Here is a 25,823-nt window from a genome sequence, read left to right on the forward strand (position 1 = left end):
ATCTCCGAGACCATTTGTTGCCATAGCAGAAAGATCATCTGGGCAAGTCATATCCTCACAGAGGATTTCTAAGTGGGTTTCAAGATGTCTTAGAATGCTACAAAATAGCAAAACTTACCCCTTTTGGGGGTATCACAGCGCACTCCACAGGAGCACAAGCTGCCCCCACAGCATCCTTATCAGACGTTCCACTACAGATTTGCAAAGCAGCAACTTGGAGTTCTGTCTAGGTGTTCACCACGCACTACACTCTAACTCAAGCTGCAACTGTGGATGCAACCAGAGGGATGGCAGTACTACAGGCATCTCTGCTACCACCTTCCTTGCACCCTTCTCCACTCTGAACACTGCTTGCCAGTGACCCACCTATGGAATACCTATAGGGACCAGCACTCAAAGAAGAAATGGAGATTACTTACTGTAACTGGAGGGTCTTTGAGATGTGTAGTCCCTATCTTCATTCTACTGCCCGCCCTCCTTCCCTCTGCTTCGAATTTGGTTGCATTGTGGTAACATTAACAGTCCAGGAAGTTCCTCAGCCAGCTCTTTTAAAACTCTTGGATGAAAGTTATCTGGACCTGCTGATTTTAAAATGTCCAATTTTAGTACCTGCTACACCTTCCTGAGACAACAGTGGAATGGAAAGAGTGTTATATGACATGACTACATAATCTTTTTCCCCAAATATAGAACAGAAACATTTACTTCTGCCTTTTCTGCATTATTGATAATGGTATTGGTCCATGGTAGAATTGTTAAAATTATTTTTCCCCAATATACTTTAAAAACTTCTTATTGTCTGTAGCTCCGCTGGTCATAGATTTCTCCTCGAGTCCTTTTGCTTCCCTGATCAAGTTTTTATAATTCCAAGCTTCTGATTTATATTCATTACTATTAACTTCCCCTTTCTTCCATTTGTTGTTTTTTTTTTATTTTTCATAATTTCCTTCACTTCCCTTCTTAACCAGTACAGCTTTCATCCTCAATTGTGGCTTTTTGGGTATCTTGTAAAATGTTCTTAAACAATTCCCAAGTATCATTCACATTTTTCTGATTAAATTCTTCCTCCCAGCTGATTTGGCTCATAATTGCTTTCAGTTTTGTGAAAGTGGCCGTTTTAAAGCACCAAGTATTTACATCATTGGTCTGGACTTTATACTGTATGCACATTATAAACATGATCAAACCATGATCACTTGCACCTAAGGTACCATTCGTTTTGAGTTCTGTGATCAGTTCCTCTTTATCTGTGAAGATGGGTCTAACAGAATTCCCCAGTGCTGGATGCAACACTCTTTGAGTTAGGAAGTTGTCCATAACATTTAGAAATTCTGAGACTGTCTTAGTATTAACACAACATGCTGGGGGAACTCTGAGAGCAATTCTCTTTTCCTTCCTTCCAATTCTCCCCACAGCTCCTCCAGGGCTGGCATGACTCCACATAGGCCTGAACACTGGGATGGACAATGGTGCCACAAGCTAATATTCACACAGCGGATGCTTTTAATTTGCATTCATCTGCATATGTGGTTGCTGCTTACGTTGCATTGCGCTGCATTGGGTGCAAAGTTAATCAGTGTTTACTTCCAACCTGTAACTGTTGTAATAGTAAAAAGAAAAGGAGTATTTGTGGCACCTTAGAGACTAACAAATTTATTTGAGCATAAGCTTTCATGAGCTACAGCTCACTTCATCGGATGCATTCAGTGGAAAAATTTATTTGAGCATAAGCTTTAGTGAGCTACAGCTCACTTCATCAGATGCATACTGTGGAAAAAAAATTTTTTTCCACTGAATGCATCCAGTGAAGTGAGCTGTAGCTCACGAAAGCTTATGCTCAAATAAATTGGTTAGTCTCTAAGGTGCCACAAGTCCTCCTTTTCTTTTTGCGAATACAGACTAACACGGCTGTTACTCTGAAACCTGTTGTAATAGTGTTGTTTGTTTATCTTACCAGTCTTGGAAGGAGGAACTCAACATGCCGTCTGGTAAGCCAGGTTGATAACGATTAAAGGCATATTCCCAGTTACTGTCTTTTCTGTCCTGGAGTAAGAACCAGAGGCCATGTTTCCAGCGAAAACCTCAGGATGTCCCATAATAGGCTCTCTGGTGCGGCATCCGTTGCTTTCTATCATAGTGTTGTGTCTATGGGAGCAAGAGGAAGATAAGTGTAACGTACACCACTCTCCCATACACTATACTTAGCCTGACGCCACCATGCTTGTACATCAGCTTTTCCTTTCAAAACTAATTAATCCATTAAACTTTTTTAAATTAAAGGGGTCATAGTACAGGGATGTTCTGAAGTAGGTGAAGTAGTTTGGGGAATACACTGCCTTTTACAGTGACCCTGACCAACCTTAGCAAAGGGATCTGATTCCCCAGAAATGTCCCTGTTTCTGGTATTTTGGCTTCCTTTCCTAAATTGTTTTTGTATGAATCTCCCTGGGTATTCCTCTGATTTTTTCAGAACAAATTAATGCACTAATTGGGACAAGAAATTCTCCTGTTAAACTATCACCATTAAAGTTGCCATACAAATATGGTGGCATTGGGATGCCCATAACTAGGGGTGTGGATTTTTATTATTTATTTTCCCTGTTATGGTAGCAAGCCCAACTCAGATCAGGGCCCCATGGCGCAAGAGATTTACTATGTACAAACATGTAGTAAGGGGCAGTCCCTGCCCCAAAGGACTCTCATCTCAGTAGACGAGGTGGGAGAGGGGAGTACTGTTCTCCCTGCTTTATAGAGAGAACACTGAGGCATGGAGAGACGAAGTGACTGGCCCAAGGTCACACACAATGTCGGTGCCAGAGCTAGCAATTGAACCCAGCTCTGGAGTTCCCAGTCTGATACCCTACTCATACGTCCAAGGGGTGTTCCCAGGCAGGAAAAGCAGCTGAGGCACTATATAACTTTTATAGACACAATACTGAGCACTGGCAAAGGGATGCCATGCCACAGCTCTAGCCAGGGGTCAGACTCTGAGTGGGAACTGGGTGTGCAGAAGTCAGATGGGCTGTGGATGATTGCTGGGGGTGGAAGGGAAGAGTTGGATGGAGTGCTGCTTAGAGGGGGAGGAGTGGGGAGAGGGAGAGGCTGGAAGTAGGGGAGAAGCAGCTCAGACTCCCCCTGCCCCATCCCATGGTTCTTTGGAGACAGCATGGGGCAAGGTGTGAGAGATGGGGGAACAGCCTCAGGGAGAAGGAAGCCTGGTTTCTGAGAGCTGGAGAGGTCACTGATAGCAGTGATCTTAGCGATAAAGCAGGGCAAGGTGGGCCTGGGTATAAGGCCAGAGGGACAAGGTGGGGAGGGTAAGGATGGAATTGTGGGCACCATGGTGGCGGGGTGGGGGGGGAGCAGCAGATGGCTGGAAGATCGCTCAAAGGGAAGTTGGCTGGGAAAGTGAACTCCGTGGCAAACCGGAAAGGCCGCATATGCCTGATAGCAACCAAATCAATACAGCAGCACATGGTTTGTGAATGGGTCGATAGGGTGAGGAGAGGACAGGTGGCTGGGTTAATGATTGAGCAGGGTAGTGCTGGGCTGGTGGAACCTGTGCCAACAATCACTGCTGGGGTAGTGAGCTGGTGATGTTGGCAGGGGGCAGGTCCCAGGCTGCGGAGGGGCTAAGTGGCTATGGATGAGGTGGGGCACCTGCCCTGCTCCCAACCTTGAACATTATGCTGAGTAAACAAGTCATATCTTGGTCCTGTTTATTCTCAGGGTGGGGGCGGGGGGAGCGTTTGGTGTTTGGCCAGGACACAGGGCCAGTGTTTACAGAGCGGTTTCTGGCCTAGCAATGCAGAGATGCGGCCCTCTCCCTCTTGACTAACCTGAGCAGGGGGCGGTTGCAATGCCACTCCTCAGCTGCTCAAGTGGAGGGAGGAGGATGGGGGCTTGCGTGTTTGTTCCAGCACGCTGTAATAAGTGCCAATGGCTCCAAGGTGCTTCCTTCCCAAACAGCTGAATTCAAACAGGGCTCACCACAGAGCCAGGACTGAAAACTAATCCTTAGGAGAGGAGAACGGATTCCCAAGGGATGGGCCCCGGAAGGCCCACGGCTGTCCCTCCTGTGGCAGCACTGGGCTGGTCAGAGATTGATGCACAAATGAGAGCCCTTCCCCTTTAGCTGATGTGGGGTGTGGAACTAGCAACAGGAGCCATCTTGGGAAGCTCTCAGAATCTGGCCTGAGTTTGGAGCCTCTGACTGGGGAGAGGGGGAGCTCTGTGCAGGGACAGGCCTGAGGGGGCAAGAGCTCTATCTGGGAAGGACTCTGCCTCTGAGTGCTTGTGCCAGAGACGCACAGGTGCCAGGCGGATTGAGGTACCCACTGGGCCTTATCGCCCCCTGCTCTTTGTGTCAGCGTGTGGGCCTGACTCATGGCTGGTTCTGTTTGTTGTTGCATGACTGAATTCCCAGGATCCCCCAGAGGCTGGGAAAGAAGGTCCCCGTGTATGAGCGCCATGCTTGTGGGGACCTAGCAAGGGCTAGGCGCTACCTGCAGCACTCCCTGCCAGGACTTGTGGGGCCATGGTCACAGCAAACCAATTGCCATGCCCTGCTGCTTACACGGGCTCTGAGCCTGGGGCTGTCTGAGGGCAAAGGAGGGCTCAGTGACAGATGCTATGGTGAGATGATCAGAGACTCTTACAAATCCTGGGTAAATTCCCAGGATGGCTCTCACCCTTGCCCTCTAACTCTTTCCTGCCACTCCCTGTTTGTACAGCACGGAGGACAATGGGACACTGATCTCAGCCTCTTGGTGCTAAAGGAATACCAATACTCTGTCCCACTTTAATACTTCCTAGATCTGGGATATTGAGCATCTTCATAATCTCAAAAATCCTGAAATAAACTGGTTTGCAAGAAAAATCCCTTCTGAGGCAGTCAGTTTTTGAAGAAGCTGTGATGATGCTGTCTAGCACACTGTCTGTGTCCAAACAGGGCTCTGAAAATAGTCTGGCATTTCCGTGTGAAAGATTATCACTTTGCAGTTGTGTGCTTTGTGGATGTGTCAACAGGACTTTCACCTTCATGCTTTGGATAGCTAAACACTAGCCTTGCTTTGTCACTTGATCTTGTTGAAACTTATCCAAGTTATAAACATTTGCAGTAGGATAATTCTGTTGTTTGGTGTTGAATTATAACCCAAGCTGAAGGCCCAAACTCTTCCAGGTTTGAGTAACTTTACATGCATGAGTAGTCCTGTTGCTTTCTCAAGTTGGAAGTGGGTGAGCTTAAGACCACACTGAATGGATAATAATTTGTGGCTTGCATAATTGTTTTGGATATTTTATATTCTGTTGAGAAGCCAAACTACCTAGGTATTAGACCTTGTCGAATTATGAGCAGCAGGAATACATTCTAGAGCTGTGTAAAGCCAGTGAAAAAGTTTCCATGAAAATTCACATTACATTTTTCACCAATTCAATCAGTGTAGGTGTGACTGAAAGTACCCCTGTATTTACACCTTACATGCTATTATAATTTTTGCACAAAATATGTTTTGTTGAGGTATCATTGATAACTAATAACTCTCTAGTCAATAATATCACGGTGAAATGTATGTAGCAACATTATATGTAAGGCTATGATTGAAATCCCCCGTATTATGGTCTTAGCACATGTTCAAAACCACACAAGCTGAAATATTCTGAAGGAAGAAATGTGTTTCTTTTTGGAGCATATTTTGAGGTATACAAAGTCTAGGATATATATATTAACATGCTCAAAACGGTCCTCACCAAGCAAGGACACTCCACCAGAGAAGCAGATAGCATCAAGAAATGAGGCACCCAAATACCCTGAGAGAGCCTGCTTCAATACAGAAATAAATCTCCCTCCGACTGCACATCCCCAGTTATCACCTACCACCCCACACCAGAACCCATATGGGTTGTCATCAAACAACTACAACCCATATTTGATGGGGACCCCATCCTGAAAGAAATCTTTTCTAAATTCCCTCTTTTGGCCTTCAAACAACCCCCCAACCTCTCCAAACTCATCAGAAGCGGCTCCCCACAGACAAGGACACACCAACTCAAAGCGGCAGCAGACCATGCCAGAACAACACATGCAAAACCTGCAGACATCTTTCCATTGCTACAATGATCAAAAAACCCCACAACACACCTTTCAAGACCCGTGGGTCCTACACATGCCTATAATGTGGTGTACCTCAGTCAGTGCACTAAATGCCCCAATAAAAACTATGTGGGTGTAACCAATCACCCCGCTCTCGAACTCACACTGGAAAATAATACGACTTCCTATCACCTGTGGATGAACACTTTTCAAAAAGTGATCACTCTATATCTGACCTATCAGTCCTCATCCTCAATGGAAATCTGCACAACACTTTAAAACAATGAGCCTGGGAGCTTAAATTCATAACTTTGCTAGACACTAAAAATTATGGACTGAATAGAGAGACTGGATTTATGGGTTATTACAACAATCTGTAACGCACTAACCACTTCCACCCCCCTTCCCCCTTCCTTTCCTCCCTATGATTGGAGCAGTCACTTTGAATGGTCCTTTGAAACATGTGTAAACTACTTTATGCTAAACAATCTTTTTCACCTTGTGTTTAGCTGTGACACTGTGAGTACCTTTTCCAGACCTGGTGAAAAGCTCAGTGTAAGCTTGAAAGCTTACCCTCTCACCAGAAGAAGTTGGTCCAATAAAAGATATTACCTCACCCGCCTTGTCTAAGATCCTGGGATTGACACAGCTACAACAACACTGCATATAAGAGCAGAAATGTCAAACAGTGGGAAGCTGAAGAGGATTTGACTCCTCGTTCTTCTCTCTGCTCCGCACATTCTCTGCCCGGCATTTGGTGGCTCTGGGCAGCAGCCAGTGGCTCCTTTTCCTCCTTGAGAAAGTGGGCTGTTCAGTTTCTTTAAGCCTAGAACACTGGATACGGTTTCATTAACCCGTGTGTCCAATGAGAATCTGTATCTTTGTCCTTCACTTCTCTCTCCCAACAGTTCTTAAGGCACAGAGCAAAGCCCTCTACTCTCCACATCATGTCACACACATCAAGGAATTCTAGTTATCTTGGTTGCAGCACTTAATTTGGAAGGGATATATCTCGACCTAGTCCTTGGTGAGTGTGGGAATTCTGGAGAGCAGCTGTGATATTTCTAGTCAGCCAGAGCATCTATCAAGGTCTTTCCAGGAAAAGGTCTTTTGCCAGGAAAGCTTTCATTTAGGGAACTGATCTGAGCTATACCAGCGAAAGCATTTTTTTGTTGTATAAGCTGTGTCTACACTAGGAGAGTTTGCCGATCTAGTTATACCAGTATAGCTGCACTGGCAAACCTTTTCTAGTGTAGTCCTTGGTTTGGGGATAATTACAACACCTGATAAGGCATTTTACCTTTCAGCTACTCTGAACCTTACATCGATCTTAACATAGTTTTTTCTTTCAGAATTATTTACTGAGCCCTCAGTCAGACCGCATGCTGTAAAAATTATACACGAAAAGACAGACCCATGCTCCAAGGATCTTACAATCCAGTCTGGACAGATAACTCCTTTCAGACACACACTGCCCCATTTGATCAGGTGACATTCAGAACTCTGTGTAGTGAGCTTATTTTTTTTAATCATATACTTTTGGAGGGCATGGCCTGGATATTCTGTTCGTGTCCCTAGTGTGCGCTTAACTCTTTTGTGTGTTGAGCTGATATTTGTGTGGAGTCTGACATTTTAACAAGTGGATTATTTTAATAAGGCACTGAATATAATGTGAGGAATGTGAAAAAACTCTGAACTGCACACTTCTGCTTAAGGGTATTTTTAAACCACCCTGTTTGCATTTTACAATAATCATCCCCAAACCCTTTCTTGAGAGAGAGAAACTTGCTCTATTTCACGAACCAATGGCCATATAATTTAGAAACGTGCTTAAGAATTCAGCTGTACAGAAATAATTACAATGCCGCATTGAAAATGCCACATCCTGTAGAAAAAGTGTTTACTTGTAACTTTTTTAAAAAATAGCAAGGAGTGTATAAACTAATGTTTCTTATGCCCCCCAAAAACTTTCCACTTTTTTAATTAAGAAAAATGGAAGTAATTAACTCAGAAAAATAATTCTTGCCTTCATTTATTTTCCTAATGAAAATGTTTCGGGGGCGGGGGGGAGTACAAACGAAAAGTAATCAGTGTAAGTTAAAATTGGACCTTCAAAGCTTTTTTTTTATGTTTGAAGAAAATAAAAATTTATCATGAAAATTAAGCTTTTGCAGCCCTACTGAAGGCGCTTTAAAGGCTTTCTAATCTTTTGTAAAATTAAATTACTTAAAATACACAGACTCACAAAAGAGATCCCAACGGGTTAGCCTGACCCAGAATGAAACTGCAGTAATTAAAATAAACATTCTGTTCCTCACCCCTCCACTTCCCAGCACTTCCAAAGTGGTTAACCTTGAAAAATCAACTAATTCTCCAAAAAGAGTCAGGATTTTGCTTGAGTGAAGTTTCAGTCTTTGAGTTCACACTGGTCTCACACAAGGGTATGAACCCTGGTGAAAAATGCCATTGATACACACTAGGACTGCAAACCAACTCATCAATCCTGCACACACTTACGCATCTGCTTGATTTTGCTAATGTGATTAACCCCAGTAACTTCTCAGGTCAGTAAAGTTAGGCATGTGCATAAAGGTTTGTAGGAGCAGGCTTCAGGTTGCTCACCATTAAAAGCAGGGAGGAGGTTAGTTTTAAATAGAACTGATTGGAAAACTTTAATTGAAACATTTTTCTATTGGAAATTGCAGTTTCAAGAAAACTACATAATTGTATCAATTTTGACACAACTTGCTTTTGAAAACCATTTGGGGGGGGAGGAGTTTTAAAATGTTAATGTCCCATTTCAACATTTATGGAATGAAAAGTTTTGGTTTTTTGTTCTGAAACAACTTTATGCTTAGAAACATATTTGATATTTAAAAGGGTTGAAATAGAAACAAAACATTTCAACTGACCCAAAATGAATTTTTTTTTCAGTATTTGATTTTGTGAAAAATTGTGGCTTTCTGTCCTGATTTTAGGATAAAATATTTAAAAATCTCAAATTTTTTAGTGGGACAGAAAATTCATTTTCTTACTAGTTCTACTTTCAAATCATTAAACAAATGCTGCTTTGCTTGCTATGATTTCGAAGGACCACCCTATTGTCCTCTAAACAATTGAAAACAAAATAGGGAGGAAAGCTGATAGCCTTGGAGTTAAAGCACTGAGCTGTGACTTAAGAAACTCTGGGTTCCATTCCTGGCTCAGCCACTCACTCCTTGTCTGGCGGCAACCACTAGCATACAAATACTTAGGTACCTTCCTGAATCAGGGTCTTAATCTCTCTGACTCCATTCCCCATCTGTAGAATGGATCAAGATACTTCCCTACATCACAGAATGCTGTAATGCAAGGCATTCAGATACTGCTGTTATATAAAACCTCTTTTATTTATATTTTTAAATATTAAAATATATTCTCAGTGCTTAGAAATCCTTAAAAGTCTTGGAACATTTATTAATGCAAGATCAACTCACTGATCCAGCTCTTTTTGATGGCTGTTGACCTAGAGCAGAGGGTCTCAAACTCAAATGACCATGAGGGCCACATGAGGACTAGTGTATTGGCTGAGGGCTGCATCACTGACACCACCCCCCTCGCTGCTCCTGGCTCCGCCCCCACTCCACACCTTCCATGAGGCCCCACCCCTGCCCCCAGGGGGTGCAGGCTGTGGCAGGGGCTCAGGGCAGGGAGTTGAGGTGCAGGAGGTGTGCAGGGTACGGCAGGAGGCTCAGGGCAGGGGGTTGGGGTGCAGGAGGGGTGCAAGGTGCGGGATGCGGCAGGGGGCTCAGGGCAGGAGTTGGGGTGCAGGGTACGGCAGGAGGCTCAGGGCAGGGAGTTGGGGTGCAGCAGGGGGTCAGGGTGCAGGGTGTGGCAGGGGCTCAGGGCAGGGGATTGGGGTGCAGGAGGGGTGTGGGATATGGCAGGGGGCTCAGGGCAGGGAGTTGGGGTGCAGGAGGGGTTCGGGCTCCAGCCCGGCGCTGCTTACCTAGAGTGGCTCCGAGGTGGCAGCGGCATGCACCGGGGCCAGGGCAGGCTCCCTGCCTGCCTTCCCTGGCCCGGCCCGGCCCCGCTCCGCTCCACTCCAGGAAGCAGTCAGAACCAGGTCCCTGCAGGCTGGTGGGGGGGCAGAGGGCTCCGTGTTGCTCTTGCTTCCAGGTACCTCCCCCGAAGCTCCCATGGGGACATATGAGGGTGACAGCTTGGAGGTGCTGCTGGACCCAGCTGCATGAGTCCAGGGACATATAAGAGGTCAGCTTGGGAGTGCTGATTAACCCAGTCCTCTCAGATGCTCTCTGTTTGTGTGTGTGCGTGTGTGTCTGTCTGATTCTGGGGATGGAAGAACCCAGCCCTGGGGAACCTAGGTCCTGCAGGATAGCTCCATTGGGAGGGAACTGCAGCAGGGAGAAGTAGAGCTCTGTATGGGAACACAAGCAGTACATTGATAGAATTACAGAACCCCCTCCCCCCACAGAAGAGTAACCCTAATGAGCATACCCCAAAGTAATGGGCAAATATGGTAACAAATTGGTGGAGAATGTGGGCAGCACATGACCCTAATCATGTGGTACTTGTTGAGTAGTTGCTCCAGAGTGGGGAAACTGAGGCACAGACCTGTGCAAACTGTCTCTTCCTTTTTCAGACTAAGCTCCTTCAGCGAGGTCCCTCTCTCACAGAATATTTGGTAACATCCTGTAACTTTTAAGAATCGTGCTTAGAATAACTGTAGGACCATGCAAGAAGGAGTTAGAGTTGTGCCTCAAAAGTAAAAATTTTAGAGCAATACTGTGACTGCGTGAAAGGGCTTTTGGTAGGGATCATTAGTGAGATAAAGGAAGTAGAGATGGCTGAAAAAAAACACCTTGGCTGCTCGCTTGAGACAGGAGAAAACCAACAGGTTAGAGAGATGGGCAATGAACAAGGGGAAATGCCCCTGGGAAAGGGGGTGCTTTAAGGGTGAGAATTCCCTGATTGAAGCGAGTCTGAGCTTTGAACAATATTGCACAACCTTTAAGCCACGGGGTAGCGCAAAGGATGTGACTACTGCATGGGCATTATTTTATGCATGTCTGGACATGGGTGAAATGGTAAAGGGAAGGCAGGAACTGGAGCTGGAGAAAAAGCAGTTACAACAGTGTTTGAACAGACAGATGGGTGTGACTTTATAGCAGAAAACCTTAAACTGGTGACTGTACTTAAAAATATGCAAGAGAGAGACAAAGCCAGCAGGAATGAAAAACAGTATAGGAAAGAGCGAACACACACAACAATTTTGTTAGAAGAAGTGAGAGTAGCAACTCACTTCCTGGCAGATGAGAATAAGGCAGCCAAGGTAGCAGCAGGCCATCAGAAGTGTGAGGCAGAGATTAGTAAATTGCATGCCAAATTTAGTGCCCATAAGGGGGTAGTAGCAGCTGTAAGGTTGAGAGAGGACTGCAATTTGGAGCCCCCTGGGAAAATAGAGAGACCCCCGATACTGACCCCAAAAACCCATTCACCCCTGATTGGCCATACATGGATAATGTTGCCCCTGTTTCCACAAGGGAGGTTAAACACACAGTTGCAGGAGCCAATCTTCCCACGACGGAGCTGGTCACGGACGTAGTAAGATGGTCTCCTTGTCAGGCCAAGGCTATTGCCGAGAGACTGGGGCCACTGAACTGTGACACTGCCGGCTCGCATTTGGCAAATGTACCCCTCTGCTGATGGCATGGACTTAACCCCATTGGCTCAGTTATACGCCTCTCCTTGTGATGAAGATGCTCTGGACATAGGCATAGGTTCTTGGGAGCGGACTGCCGCTGGACCCCGGGAATGGATGATAAATGCTCTCAAAATATTACTGCCTCCTGCTTCCCTCAAGAAACTATATATAATGGCAGAGAGAACCCTGGAGAGGCCCCCGAAGCTTACCTAATTCAAAAAAAGATGCTGGTAGCTCTCTCTGATTCATTACCTGACAGAAGAGAATGGGATTGTTACTTCCCGTTATCAGGGACCCGAATTAGTACAGAGCACTTAGGCAGGACTAAATTCTCAAACAGAAATGGCCGTGGGGGCTGTGGAGGTAGAGCACCTCACCTGGAATGAACTAGTGGCAAAAATCAAACAGGCAGGGGATTTGCTGCGAGAGACTGGTGTCTTAAAAAGACAAATCAGCAGAAAGACTACCTCAGAGCCAGTGCAGGCTATCACATTTGTGAATAATGGTCCTCACTCTGCCAGTCACCCTCCCAATTCTAATCCCCCTACCTCCCACAACCCTGGGCAGCGCCGACCCAAGGAGACCCTTAGGAACATGATTTGGATGGAGCTGGTGAAGTTAGGGGAGGATATGTTAGGGGAAAATATAATAATCAGCCCCTCAGCATCCTGATGAATGGTTTGTCTCAGGTCATGGGGAAAAGAGTTAATGCAGGGAACCCCCGCTCCCCGGCCCACTAGCCTGGTACGGAGTGCGTCCCCCATGCCTACTCCCTGTCAAAACCAGATCCCTGCCCCCTCTTCTCAGTGGAGGCTCTTGAGGGAGTCGGCTGATCAGTAGGGGTGCCCGGTTCCCTGCAGGCCTCCCCAGCTAATCACAAGATTTCAGTGCGACGTATGGGGCAGACCCACTGTGAGGGCTACAGTGGGGAACGCAGGGATATTAGCCCAATTGCTAGTGGACATTCTAAGTTCTCAGTGCATCTCCAGAGGGAGACCCACTGATAAACAAGTTATCAAGGAAAGAACTGGGGACACCTGGGTGACCCACACGAAGGGACATCAGAAGAAGCGCACTGGAACAACCGAGCTGATGCCTTAGCCAAAACTACTGCTACCAGTAACCACACTAGAGACACAGACCAGGTAGAACAAATATAGGCAGTAACTACCCAGGGAAAAACTTTAGGTAAAGGAATAGATACCTTGGACTTAAGTACCCTTCAAGATGGGGATACAGAATTCCAGTCCTTAGCCAGGACAGGGAAAGATCCCACAGGAAAATACAGGATTGAGCAGGTTGGAGATGTCTGGTGGGCAGTGGATGCAGGTGGTCAAAGGTACTGGATAGTCTCCAGCCAGGTACCGGGGGACCTGATTCAGTTTGTGCAGTTGAACAAGGGCATAGAGGAAAACAGGAATATTTTAAATAGGGTTAAAGATAGAGTGGTGGCCAGGCATGAAAGCGGATATAGATACGGGGTTTGACAATTGTCTGCCGTGCACCATGGTTAATGCTGATCACCAGGTTCAAAAAAATGCATTGGGGCACCAAAGAATAGAGGGGCTCTGGTCCCAAATTCAGATAGATTACATAGGCCCTTTAATCACCACCAGTAGAGAGAATATGCCTGGTAATAGTAGATCGCATCTCCAAATGGGTGGAAGCCATTGCTATTAAAACCAACACTGCCTCGGTCACTGCTAAGCAGCTCTTTAACATAGTTTTCTCAAGAATGGGAATTCCCAGAATTGATTCAGATTTGGGATCCCATTTTGTGGGAGATGTTATGCAAGAGCTATGTAAGGCTTTAGGCATTAAGCAACGTTTCCACATAGCTGGACATCCTGAGTCCTCTGGACAAGTTGAATGAACCAATCGCATGCTAAAGGAAGCTTTGAGAAAACAAGTAAAGAGCTCAGGGAGTGATGGGGATGAAAAGCTACCAATCATCTTAATGGTTCTAAGAGGCTCTAAGGCACTACATGGGTACACTCCCTTTGAAGGCAAATGCGCATGCCTGAAAGTTGGTGGTTAGGAGTAGAACTGCCTAGTGCCTGGGAAGGGAAGTGGTAACAGATGAACGGGTACAAACCTTAGTCGAGATGATCGCTGCTCTACACAAGCGAGTGGCAGCACAGCTAGGCATAGTACAGCAAAACATCGACAGAAAACTAGGCTGGGGAAAACGTCCTTTGATATGGGAATTAGGCCAACCAGTAACCTACAAAAAGTTTTCAGCAAAGGAGCACTCTTTGACACACACCTGGGATGGCCCCTGCTTTAGTGTGAATCGGGCCAGCCCCAGTGTTTATCAGGTAAAAATCCTGTATGGAAAAAATGGGAAACGCTGGTGAAAAGGGTTTCATTCCTCACAGCTCAAAAAGTGGAAGGATAAACCACCTGACCCTCAAGAAATATTATAACTGTCTTCTCCATCCTGCCAGCCACCCTTCTTGGCTAGCAAGAAGAAATGGCTTGGGGCCATTGGAAAATACACGTCGGGTGGGCTTGTCAGTGCCTACCCTGATGTTGAGGCAGGAAAAGGCCGGAAAAGTCCTCGACTGATTATGGCCACCTTCACATAGGTTACTGTTTCATGTTCACCCTGCAATATTGGTCTCAGATTCTCCCCGTGTACACGGGGAGTGTGGAAGTTTGTTCTCTTCTGTGCCCCCTCGCAGGTCCCGAACAGGAGCCATGACATCCCACTGTTACACCAGTACACTGCTGTTCATAAGTGTCTGGAGTCTGATGCGGTCCAGGCTCTATGCTGTACTTGTGATCCCTCTGAACCTCTGGAGGTGCTGGCCAACTGGAGCCCAGGAAGTAAAACTGCTACTGTGTTACATGCATGGATTCTATGGGAATGGGAGTAACCCCCTGGCCCTGCCGCGTTGCTATCAGTTCTACGCTGTTGGCAACTCCTCAGGTTGCCCCTGGGAAAGCGTTGCCAATTGCATGCAGAGTGCCACCAGGGAGTCACTCAAGTTTTGTTATAAAACTAAGCCCACACCAGACTCTGTCCCATTCTTCTGTAACCCGTTGTGGTCTCGAAAGGGACGTACAGTGATAGCCTACTTGGTGGTGGAAGGTGGTTGCTTCTCTCTCTCTCCCTCCCCCTCGTGGGTGTTTTTTGGCTTCTTCATTCGCTCTGCAGCAATGCTCCTCGTACCTAACGTAAAGATCCCTGCAGTGCCCCCAAATCCTGTGGGGTTTGCTCATCAAGTGGGTCGCTACCAGAACAAGTCTAACGTGAAAGTGGGGATAGGGATGCGCTGAACCTGCTGCTTAACTCAGTCTGCTGAGTCCAGGGGTAAATAAGGGTGGTAGATTGAAAGTGCTGCTTGACCCGGCCTGCTCAAGCGCACTCTGTTCCAGTGCGGTGCCCATGGCACATGAGGGTGACAGCTTGGAGGTACTGTTCGACCCAGCCTGCTGAGTCCAGGGACATATAAGGGGTCAGCTTGGGAGTGCTGATTAACCCGGTCCTCTCAGACGTGCTCTGTTAGAGAGAGAGAGAGAGCATACCCCAAAGCAACTGGCAAATCTGGTAACAGTATTCTTAAAATGAACATGTGCCGGGTCATCATTTGAGACCGCTATAACATGAAATATATGGCAGAATGCAGGTAAAACAGAGCAGGAGACATACAGTTCTTCCCCCAAGGAGTTCAGTCACAAATTTAAATAACACATTATTTTTTTTACGCGCATCATCAGCATGGAAGCCTGTCCTCTGGAATGGTGGCCGAAGCATGCTAAACATTCATATGCCTCTTCATGGGTGGCATATAAATACCTTGGAACGCCAGCTACAAAAAGTGCCATGTGAACGCCTGTTCTCACTTTCAGGTGACATTGTAAATAAAAAGCAGGCGTCAATGTAAACAAACTCCTGTCAATGTAAACAAACTTGTTTGTCTTAGTGATTGGCTGAACAAGAAGGAGGACTGAGTGCACTTGTAGGCTCTAAAGTTATACATTGTTTTTTTGAGTGCAGTTATGTAACAAAAAAAATCTACATTTGTAAGTTAAACTTTCATGATAAAGAGATTGCCCTACAGTACTTGTATGAGGTGAATTGAAAAATACTATTTCTTTTGTTCATTTTTACAGTGCAAATATTTATAATCAAAAATAATAATATAAAGTGAGCACTGTACACTTTGTATTCTGTGTTGTAATTGAAATCAATATATCTGAAAATGTAGAAAAACATCCAAAATATTTAATAAATTTCAATTGGTATTCTGTTGTTTAACAGTGTGATTAATTGCAATTCATTTTTTTGAGTTAATCGCATAAGTTAACTGTGATTAATCAACAGTCCTAAAATAGACTTTAAAAACTACACCTGGCTCAGACCAGAAATATACAAGCAATTTACTACACAAAGAAACAGACAGGCTTTAAAAAAAAATCCTATTAGCCAAACAAAACCTGCAAGCTGCTGGCCTAGACTGAAAAGCTCTATGTGTATGTATTTAATATTGAGTTTACTTTGAGGCTGAAAATGAAAAGTGGCCTCCTGCCTCAGTTTCCTTCAGCCTGACTGTCCCACTGCTTACTCAAGTCATTTCCGCCTGTTGGGTGGAATGCAGGTTGCTAGTCATATACGCACTCTCTCTGATGGGAACCTCTGAGGTGCCCATTGTTAGTGTTTACAAGGAAACTGAGACAGGAAGCCTTTTTTTCTTTCTTTCTTTCTAGCAGTTCTGATGGCCCGCTAGGTCAGTGCACGCAGGATTTATAAGGGCAGATTAGAAGTTTGTCGTTGCAGGAGGGGAGTGGTATATTTGCATAAGAGCCTTCCTTATTAATGTTTAACATTCTGAGTCCTTCCTGTGCTGTTAAGAGCATGCACAGACTCCACCATTCCTGTCTATCCTACGCTGACCTCGCATGTCCTCTGTGTTAAGTTCCAATGTTTGACACTGATGGCATTAATGCTTTTTGCAAAGCACTTTCACCAACTTCCTCACTTGGCCGTTGAGTATCATCCCCATTTTCAGAACAAGCATACCGAAATACAGAGAGGTAATGGGACTTGCCCTAGGCCACACAAGAAGTCGCTCTCAGAGCTGGGATTAGCACTAGCAAAGAGCTGGCAGTGGCTTCTTAGCCCCGTTCCCACCGTACCATGCTACATTCCCTTCACAGCCTGATGGCCAGGCAGATGTAAAGGTACCCAGATGACGAGAAGCAAGGACAGTTCCCATTCGCCTTACTCCTCAGCATGGACTGCTCTGCTGCTTTGACCTTGCCCTTTCCCCTAATTGTTCCCTCTGGGTGAAATTCACCACACTGCGGAGTCACCATGAGGCTGGCTATGGGGCATTTACACCCTATTTTGAAGGCTTTGCTGGCCCTTTGCACAGGGGTGAAACCTCACTGATCAGAAGCTTCCCAATACACATTGCAACCATATCTGAGATGATAAGACAGATGCACGACGTTACCTACCAGAGGATTTTGTTAAGGTTGAAAGTACGTATCTGTGACTTGAAGCATTAAAGACCCAACAACAATACAGGAATTATACAAAAACAGTATCTAAAACTAGGACATTCAGAATCCAGGTGACAAGAAACTTACAAGAACTCTGTAGTTTTTTTATAAACATCCCTCCCTGCCCCCTAAACCCTTAAATAAGGCAGGAAGTCTAGGTTAACGTTAACGTCCCCAAGCCCATCACTATTTAAAAGAGGAAATACAGAATTCAGGCTGTCAAACTGCCTGAGAAGACCCTGAAAACATCAGAAACTCCAAGGCTACCTTATTCTTCTCAAACAATTTCATATCGAATAAGTGACTAGATACTTTAGAACCTCATACTCTGAGGTTCAGCAGCTGTGCTAACTAGCCATATGCACTTCATAGAAAAGGATGTGCTTTACTAATCTCTGATTAGCCAAGTAGCTTCTGACCACTTTCACTCCATATTCTCATTAGTTTATGGTATTCTTTCTGCTCTTCTGTGTGTCCTCATCTTCCTGCAGGCACTAACTACCTATACCATATACCAATTTGGTGTCTAAGGCCCCCGTCCTTTAAACACTTGTGAACATGCATAACTTTACTCATGTAAGTAATGGATGTGTGTTTTCTGAACCAGGGCCCAATTTTCTATTTTCAGCATAAGATTTTGGTTCAATCTTCAGGTGTCTGTGTAAGTCCCTCGTGAAGCCATTTTGGCCGCTACTTGTTCCTTCCCCTTGCTCCTTTGGAGGAACTGAATTCTGCTTTTCCTTAGTGATCAGGTGTTTTAGGATTCTCCCACCTGTTTCACACTCATTAATTTTAATAGTCCTTTCTAGTACTACACAATAATTGCATTTGACCCTTGCATTGCTTCATTCTGTGAGCCTGCTTCTGATTTTGATGAATTCATGTAGCTTGGGGTGAGTGGTATCAGACTTCCCTATTATTCTTTGTCAATTCTCTATTAGGAAGTAGATTTAGGATTAGTAGGTAGATTTGGATCTATTAGATCTCTTTGTTAGTTTTTCTACATTCTGGGTTCTACATAAACTCTTTGCATGTCTGTCTGTATTTGTTACTTAACAGACATTTGTGGGTGTAGTCTCGTGACTGTGTGGTTTCCTGTTATCTTACTGACTTTTTCCATGTGTGCAAGTCCTCTTAAAGACTTATTGGTCCTGATTCTTATTGAAACTTAGGCCCCTTTACTATTGCTTGGCTAGTGCAAAGGGGCCTTATTTACAGCCAGGCCCATTTATGCTCCTAGAGTGACACAGAAGTCCCTTAGTGTCAATGTAAATCAGGTCATTTGTGGATACTTGTGCACATCTTCCCATACTGAGGAAGCACAGAGATGACTAAAAGGATGTTTGGAAATTCCATTAATATAAATCCTATGTTGGGATGGAAGGATAGCTGGATTTAGAGACTAGGAGCAGGAATGTCTGTGAGGATGTTTGAATACAATACAGATGTATCTGATAGGGGCCTATATTATACCTGGAACAGTAACATTCAGACTAGGAATGTAGGAATTGCCAAACTGGTTCAGGCTCATGGTCACCTAGTCCAGTATCCTGTCTCTTGCAGGGGCCAGCACTGGACACTTCAAAGAAACATGTAAGAACCCCTCCGTGAGCCCCCTGTAGGGCTCATCCTGATATCTGGGGGGTTATATATGGGCTTAACCCCTGAAGCATGAACATAGTATCTCTTGCAAAAATCCGTTAGCATTAATTAGGATAACTCGGGTTATTCTTTTTGTGGAGAGTCTCTACCCTAGAAGGGGTTTGCCAGTGTCGCTATCTGGCAACTCCCTGTAGTGGAGACGCAGTTTATACCTGCAACCGATTGGATGGTATCATTTATACCAGTTCCCCCAGTGGAACGAGCTCTATCTCGGAAACGATTCTGTTACCCGTATAGCCGTGTTTCCAGGTGGGGCGTAGCCCTAACAACTATGGCAATGCCAGCAAAACGGTTTGTTCAGAGCAGGCCCAAGGGGGGCCCAGGCTGTTAGGGACGCCGTTTTGTGGCAGGCACTGGGCAGATTTCATAAGGAGGGGCGCAGGGTGGCCTTCAGCCCCTTGCAAGGGTCCCCCACCACCGCCAGCTCGCTCCAATAGCAGGGGCTGGGGCCCTGTTTCCTCTCCAAGGGCTTGTCCACGCAGGGCCCAGAGAAAGGCTTTCACTCTGATCTGGGACCCGGCTTTTAGCGTGGGCGGCCGGAGCCCGGGGGGCTGGGTTGGCCCCCCAGCGCTGCAGCGGGTCCGGGCCCGCGAATAGCGGGTCTCTCCCGCCACAGACCTGCCCCGGGGCCGGCGGGGACCCGGGGGCGAGGCCCAGCGCGCTCCGCGGCCTGAGGCGGGGCCGCCCCCCCGGGCCCGCCCCCTCCGGCCGGCGAGTTTTGGTTCCCGGGCCCGGCGGGAAGAAGGCGCAGCCCGGCCATGGCGCAGCCCGAGTCCCAGCGCGGCGCCTCAGCCCTGGGGGAGCCGGGCCCCCGGTGCGAGCTGTGCCCGGCGGGGCAGCGCGGCGCGGCGGAGTGGAGCTGCCTCACCTGCCTGGCCTCCTACTGCGGGGCCCACGTGCGGCCGCACCTCGGGGAGCCCGGCGGGGCGCCCGCCTTCCGCGGGCACCGGCTGGGCCCGGCCGGGGAGGCGGCGGCCGAGCTGTGGGCGCTGCGGGAGCGGGGCCGCTGGTGCCCCGAGCACCGGGAGCGGCCCCTGGAGCTGTTCTGCGCCGACTGCGCGCTCTGCGTGTGCGCCCTGTGCCCGGTGCTGGGCGCCCACCGCGGCCACCGCGTCAGCCTGCTGGGGCAGGCCGCGCAGGGCGCCAAGGTAACGGGGGGGGGCGTGTATGGACCGGGCCGGGACCCTCTATGGACCGGGCTCCTGCCTGGCGTCTGCCCCTCTCTGGCCTGGGCACGGGCCCCTGCCTGGTGCTTCATCCTGTTTGCACTGGGCGTCGTGCCTGGCCCTGGCTCACCCGGCACAGCCCTGCCTGGTACCCAGCTGTGTAGAGGGGCCCATCCCCCTGCATTGCCCCCGCTCTGAGTTACTGTGGGTGGAGGACAGGGGCCCGGGTGTTGTGAGGTTGTAGGGCTCCCTGGGGGGAGAGCAACCCAGGGCCACCCCCAGGAGCCCCGACCCAGGAAGCCTGCTTTGTAATGACCATTGACCGGAGAAGGTTCCATGTGGTGATGTGCCGGCAGGCTGCATTTGGGAAGCACCGTCCATCCCTTTCTTAAGGAGGTTGTTTAATAATTCTGATTCTGTGACTGTAAAGAGCATGTTAAGTGGGTCTCCTTCATGCCTCAGATACCCTTTAAGCCGAAAAAGCCCTCCGTCCCCCAGTCACTGAAGCAGTTTTCCTTACACTTTCCAGAAAAGTTACTCTTGGGTTGGAAAGTTTCAGATTCAAAGCAGAATTTTTCAAAAAGATCTGAGCAAGTGAAAATGGGGGAGGAAAGAATAGTTATCGTATTTAGAGGGTTTCAAAATATGAACCCCAGCATTCTCAAGTTAAAATACTATGGTCCTGTTTCGCCACTGCTTTGCGCTTTGTGTAGTCATTTACACCTAAGTAAAAGGAGTGCAAAGTGGGATCAAATGCTACTAGCTATTCTGAGATGCTAAGAGTTTGACGTGTACTTTGCACTGATGTAAATGACTCTTGCAAAGAACTTGGCAGTGGAGAATCAATCCTTTGGACTAGAATCAATCCGGCTGCTTACTTTTGATGCTGAAATGGGAGCCTGAGCTCTTTTGAACATCTGGCTCCTGGTTGTGAGTGCTCTTTGGAACTTCTGGCCCTAAATATCTAGCCTCTGCTGACATCTGCTGGTTTCTTCGTGATAGAGATTTCATTTTTTGGCTGTGGATTCAGCAGAAGAGAAAGAGGCACTCTCCAGGACATGGCATCAATACATAGGCTTTGTCTACCCTGCCAAGTTGTCGACAAAACTTTTGTCTTTCATGGGTGCTTAATCCCCCTGCAAAAGACAAAAGTTTTGCCACGGCAAGTGGCAGTATACTCCTGCCGACAAACTGAATGCTGCTTGCGGGGGTGGAAGTATTTTGTCTGCAAAAGTGACGACAAAGAGCATTTACCCGTGCCGACTTTTAGCAACAGGGCTGTGTCTATACAGCCCTGTCGTTAAAAGCTGTTTGGTGTAGACAAGCCCTAAGTGTTGTTGGTGAGCTCGGACATTGGCACACCAGCCTGGGTTCTGGCACTGTAACCCCCTAATTTCCATCCAGGCTGTCTCTTCTGACAGCATAGTCAAATACGCAGACTGAATACATTGCTGGTCAAAATTTTGTGTTGCTGTGCAAGATGGGCTCCTGCCATTTGTATTGGAGACAGTGTTTTAGCAATGCTCCTGAAGCAGTGCGGTTATTTTATTTAGCCTCTGTAAGAAGTGAAAACCTCACAAGCAAATGTATGCTAGGACTCAAATCAGAGCATTGCAGAAATGTTCTCCAGGCAGTTCTGAGTACTCACTTGTGACTAGTGCTGCAGTGTGCAGGTGTGCGCCCTTGTGCTTGGATTTGAAGCAGGGGGAATGGCATATGTGGCAGGAAATTCTGCAGGTCCTCCTCTCGGAGATTCCACTGGATCATAGAATCATAGGACTGGAAGGGACCTCGAGAGGTCATCTAGTCCAGTCCCCTGCACTCAAGGCAGGACTAAGTATTATCTAGACCATCCCTGACAGGTGTTTGTGTAACCTGCTCTTAAAAATCCCCAATGATGGAGATTCCACAACCTCCCTAGGCAATTTATTCCAGTGCTTAATCACCCTCACAGGAAGTTTTTCCTAATGTCCAACCTAAACCTCCCTTGTTGCAATGTACGCCCATTGCTTCTTGTCCTGTCCTCAGAGGTTAAGAAAAAAAAAATTTCTCCCTCCTCTTTGTAACAGCCTTTTATGTACTTGAGAACTGTTATCATGTGCCCCCTCAGTCTTCTCTTTGCCAGACTAAACAAACCCAATATTTTCAATCTTCCCTCACAGGTCATGTTTTCTAGACCTTTAATCATTTCTGTCGCTCTTCTCTGTATTCTCTCCGATTTGTCCACGTCCTTCCTGAATAGTGGCGCCCAGAACGGGACACAATACTCCAGTTGAGGCCTAATCAGCGCTGAGTAGAGCGGAAGAATTACTTCTCGTGTCTTGCTTACAACACTTCTGCTAATACATCCCATAACGATGTTTGCTTTTTTTGCAACAGTGTTAGACTGTTGACTCATATCTAGCTTGTGATCCACTATGATGCCCAGATCCCTTTCCGCAGTACTCTTTCCTAAGCAGTCATTTCCCATTTTGTATGTGTGCAACTGATTGTTCCTTTCTAAGTGGAGTACTTTGCATTTGTCCTTATTGAATTTCATCCTGTCTACTTCAGACCATTTCTCCAGTTTGTTCAGATCATTTTGAATTTTAATCCTATCCTCCAAAGCACTTGCAACCTCTCCCAGCTTGGTATCGTCTGCAAACTTTATAAGTGTACTTTCTATGCCATTATCTAAATAATTGATGAAGATATTGAACAGAACTGGACCCAGAACTGATCCCTCCAGGATCCCACTTGTTATGCCCTTCCAGCATGACTGTGAACCACTGATAACTGCTCTCTGGGAATGGTTTTCCAACCAGTTATGCACCCACCTTATAGTAGCTCCATTTAGGTTGCGTTTCCCTAGTTTGTTTATGAGACGGTCATGCGAGACAGTATCAAAAGCTTTACTAAGTCAAGATATACTACGTCTACTGCTTTCCCCCCCATCCACAAGGCTTGTTACCCTGTCAAAGAAAACTATCATGTTGGTTTGACATGATTTGTTTTGACAAATCCATGCTGACTGTCACTTATCACCTTATTATCGTCTAGATGTTTATAAATTGATTGCTTAATTATTTGCTCGATTATCTTTCCGGGTACAGAAGTTAAGATGATGGGTCTGAATTACTGGTCAGGAAGACTCGATTTAATCATGGATTTCTTCATAAAGGTGCATTCTGGAATATGCCGCTCAAACAGTTTCAGTTTTGTTTCTACTGCCTGTCCCTCCCTTCTCATATTTATCTCCAGACTTCTTCTCCTTGTTCAGATCTATTCTGCCCCCACCAATCTTTTATTCATTGAACTTTTTGAAATTTTGCACTTTTAAAGAGAGGCAAGGGATTGACTCTGTGTTCACAAATTTGCAGCGGGACAATAAGGTTGAGGTCTGTTATTTCTCACCTCTGTATATTTATTTATTTATTTATTTTAAAACATTTTTGTTGTTAACAAGCATGTTATCTCTGGAGACACAAATCCACAGTTTGAGAACTGCAAAACTAAGCATCTCTGATGGTATCTTCTAGACTGAGCACTGAGTCCCAGTGGGTAGATAGAAAGATTAACCTAAATAATCTATACAGAAGCCTCAGGAACCCCATAAAATTGGGTCCCTAGTCCATGAACTATTGGAACTCGTTTACAAAACTTTCTTAAACATTACATGAATATATTGTCTCATACTATAGAATTAGAATTTATAATCCCTATTCCATGATGAGATATCTTTGAGCTATAATGTATCTTAATTAAAACTATCTTTTTCCTCAAAAAGGATTTATCAAAAAAATCTGATTTAAATTAAAAAAAATCCGATTTTTTAACTTTTTTTTAAAATCATTGATTTTTATCCACCCTGCTTTGATGGCAGATTACTCCTGTGCCCCAATCAGAGGTCTAATGGGACTTCTTTTCCTCTGCCCACAGAGGCCAAGAGTTTCAAGCCTGAGTGCCTAAAGTTTAGGCTCCTAAATCCATGCCTAGCTGTTTAAGTAAGTAGTTTGACTTTCAGCAGCGTCAAGCCAGGCCGCTTAGATACCTAAATATGGACCCAGGAGTTTAACTTTAGGCAACCAGCTTTGAAAATCTTAGTCAGAAGAGACAGTGGTGTCCATGTTGGCCAAACAACGCAAGGTCCTACACTCAACTTGATAGCATTTCTCTGTTTGTCTGCATATAACACAATAATTTTTGAACACTGCATCTGATCTCTTCCAAAACTTCAGGGAAAGTTCTAGGCCTCAGTGGGCAGAAGCCTATTGATTTTGATAAAAATTGGAAAATGAGAACAGGAAAATAAGAAACCCAGGGAGCCTCTGGCATGCATATCCCTTAGCTTTAAACAGGTCTGTAATTGTCTATAGATCAAAGAACTAAAGAATTAACACCTTTCAGCATAACAATGCGGCATGCCTCTGTCTCAGCTCTACCCTTCCTCCCAATGCAGTTTCAAATGTCAGCACCCTGAATGACCAATTTCCAGACAGAAAGGAAAGAAATAATGTAACTATTGACAAGTTATACACATGGATAATTTGAGGGGGATAAGAGAAGAGCACCTAGATGACCTAGTTTTGGGGGGATGGAGGGATGTAAGGAAATCGGCAGGTGCATAGAACATGCCGATCTAATGGTAACTCTTCTGTTTTGTCCTAGTGTGGAGCACTGCTATTAAAAAGCACCCATTTCAGAGGGAGCACTTATATCACAAATATTTGAAACTGGGGCTCTTCAGTCTAGCAGAGAAAGGTATAACAGTCTTATGGCTGGAAGTTGAAGCTAGACAAATTCAGACTGGAAATAAGGTGTGAATTTTTAACAGTGAGAATAATTAACAATTGGAACAATTTACCAAGGGTCATGGTAGATTCTCAATGACTGGCCATTTTAAAATCAAGATTGGATGTACTTCTAAAAGATCTGCTCTAGGAATTATTTGGGGGCAGTTCTCTGGCCTGTGTAGACAGACTAGATGATCCCAGTGGTCCCTTCTTGCCTCGGAGTCTATGAATGAATCACTGTGTGTGCAATGAGCTCAGCCTGCAGAAGCAGTGAAGTGCAGGACATCCTGTACCAGATACAGCCAAGTGGTTATTTTCTCATTCACTCCAATAAAATGTTAATTGGATTTGGTTTGTTTTAAACAGAGCATTGGTTATAGACATGGACTATAAGGTGGATAAACAGCTGGCAAGATCAGGGGTCTCAAACTCAAATCACCACAAGGGCCACATGAGGATTAGTACATTGGCCCGAGGGCCGCATCACTGACACCTTAATACTAAGATACAAAAGCCCCTACCTCTGCTCCCGGCATTTGAAGCATGTCAAAACATTCATATTTGTGTTACTGTCACTCACCGTAAGCCTTAACTTTATATGTATATTAGGGTAATTCTGCTCCTCTTTTCACTCTCTCTAGCTCATTTCTTTCTCTATGTATTTTCACATCACAAGTTAAAACTCTGCTATATCTCCAAAACTGCAACATGTCCATTTCAGAGTCCACTGAAGTTCCCAATGCTCAAGGCCACACTTTTGGGAGTTTTCAATGGCATGATGTTTACTGCTATTAACTTTGATTGTTAAAGGTTTCTGAATCCCTTATCATGCTGTATTATTAGAGTGAAAGTAACAGTGTGAAAGGGTTACTTGGGACATGGTATAGCTCTTATGTTTAAAATCACAATTTAAG

The 25,823-nt window shown here is 45.7% G+C and overlaps 1 protein-coding gene and 1 long non-coding RNA gene across 4 annotated transcripts in view; one reads left to right on the forward strand and one right to left on the reverse strand.

Annotated features, from left to right (window-relative positions):
- Positions 1-19,973, reverse strand: part of LOC144265310 (uncharacterized) — a 36,552-nt gene extending 16,579 nt beyond the window's left edge. The window contains exons 1-3 of the long non-coding RNA XR_013346243.1: positions 19,840-19,973; positions 1,955-2,145; positions 420-581 (exon numbers count right to left, since the gene is read on the reverse strand). This is a non-coding gene — a long non-coding RNA (uncharacterized LOC144265310). The remainder of the gene's footprint in view (positions 1-419; positions 582-1,954; positions 2,146-19,839) is intronic.
- Positions 19,721-25,823, forward strand: part of TRIM14 (tripartite motif containing 14) — a 29,701-nt gene continuing 23,598 nt past the window's right edge. For all 3 annotated transcript variants that reach the window (XM_077817843.1, XM_077817845.1, XM_077817844.1), the window contains exon 1: positions 19,721-20,119. In XM_077817843.1, the coding sequence (XP_077673969.1) occupies positions 19,730-20,119 (390 nt within the window). In that variant the 5' untranslated portion in view covers positions 19,721-19,729. The remainder of the gene's footprint in view (positions 20,120-25,823) is intronic.

Source organism: Eretmochelys imbricata, chromosome 5, assembly GCF_965152235.1.
Source record: "Eretmochelys imbricata isolate rEreImb1 chromosome 5, rEreImb1.hap1, whole genome shotgun sequence".
Classification (NCBI taxonomy): Eukaryota; Metazoa; Chordata; order Testudines; family Cheloniidae; genus Eretmochelys; species Eretmochelys imbricata.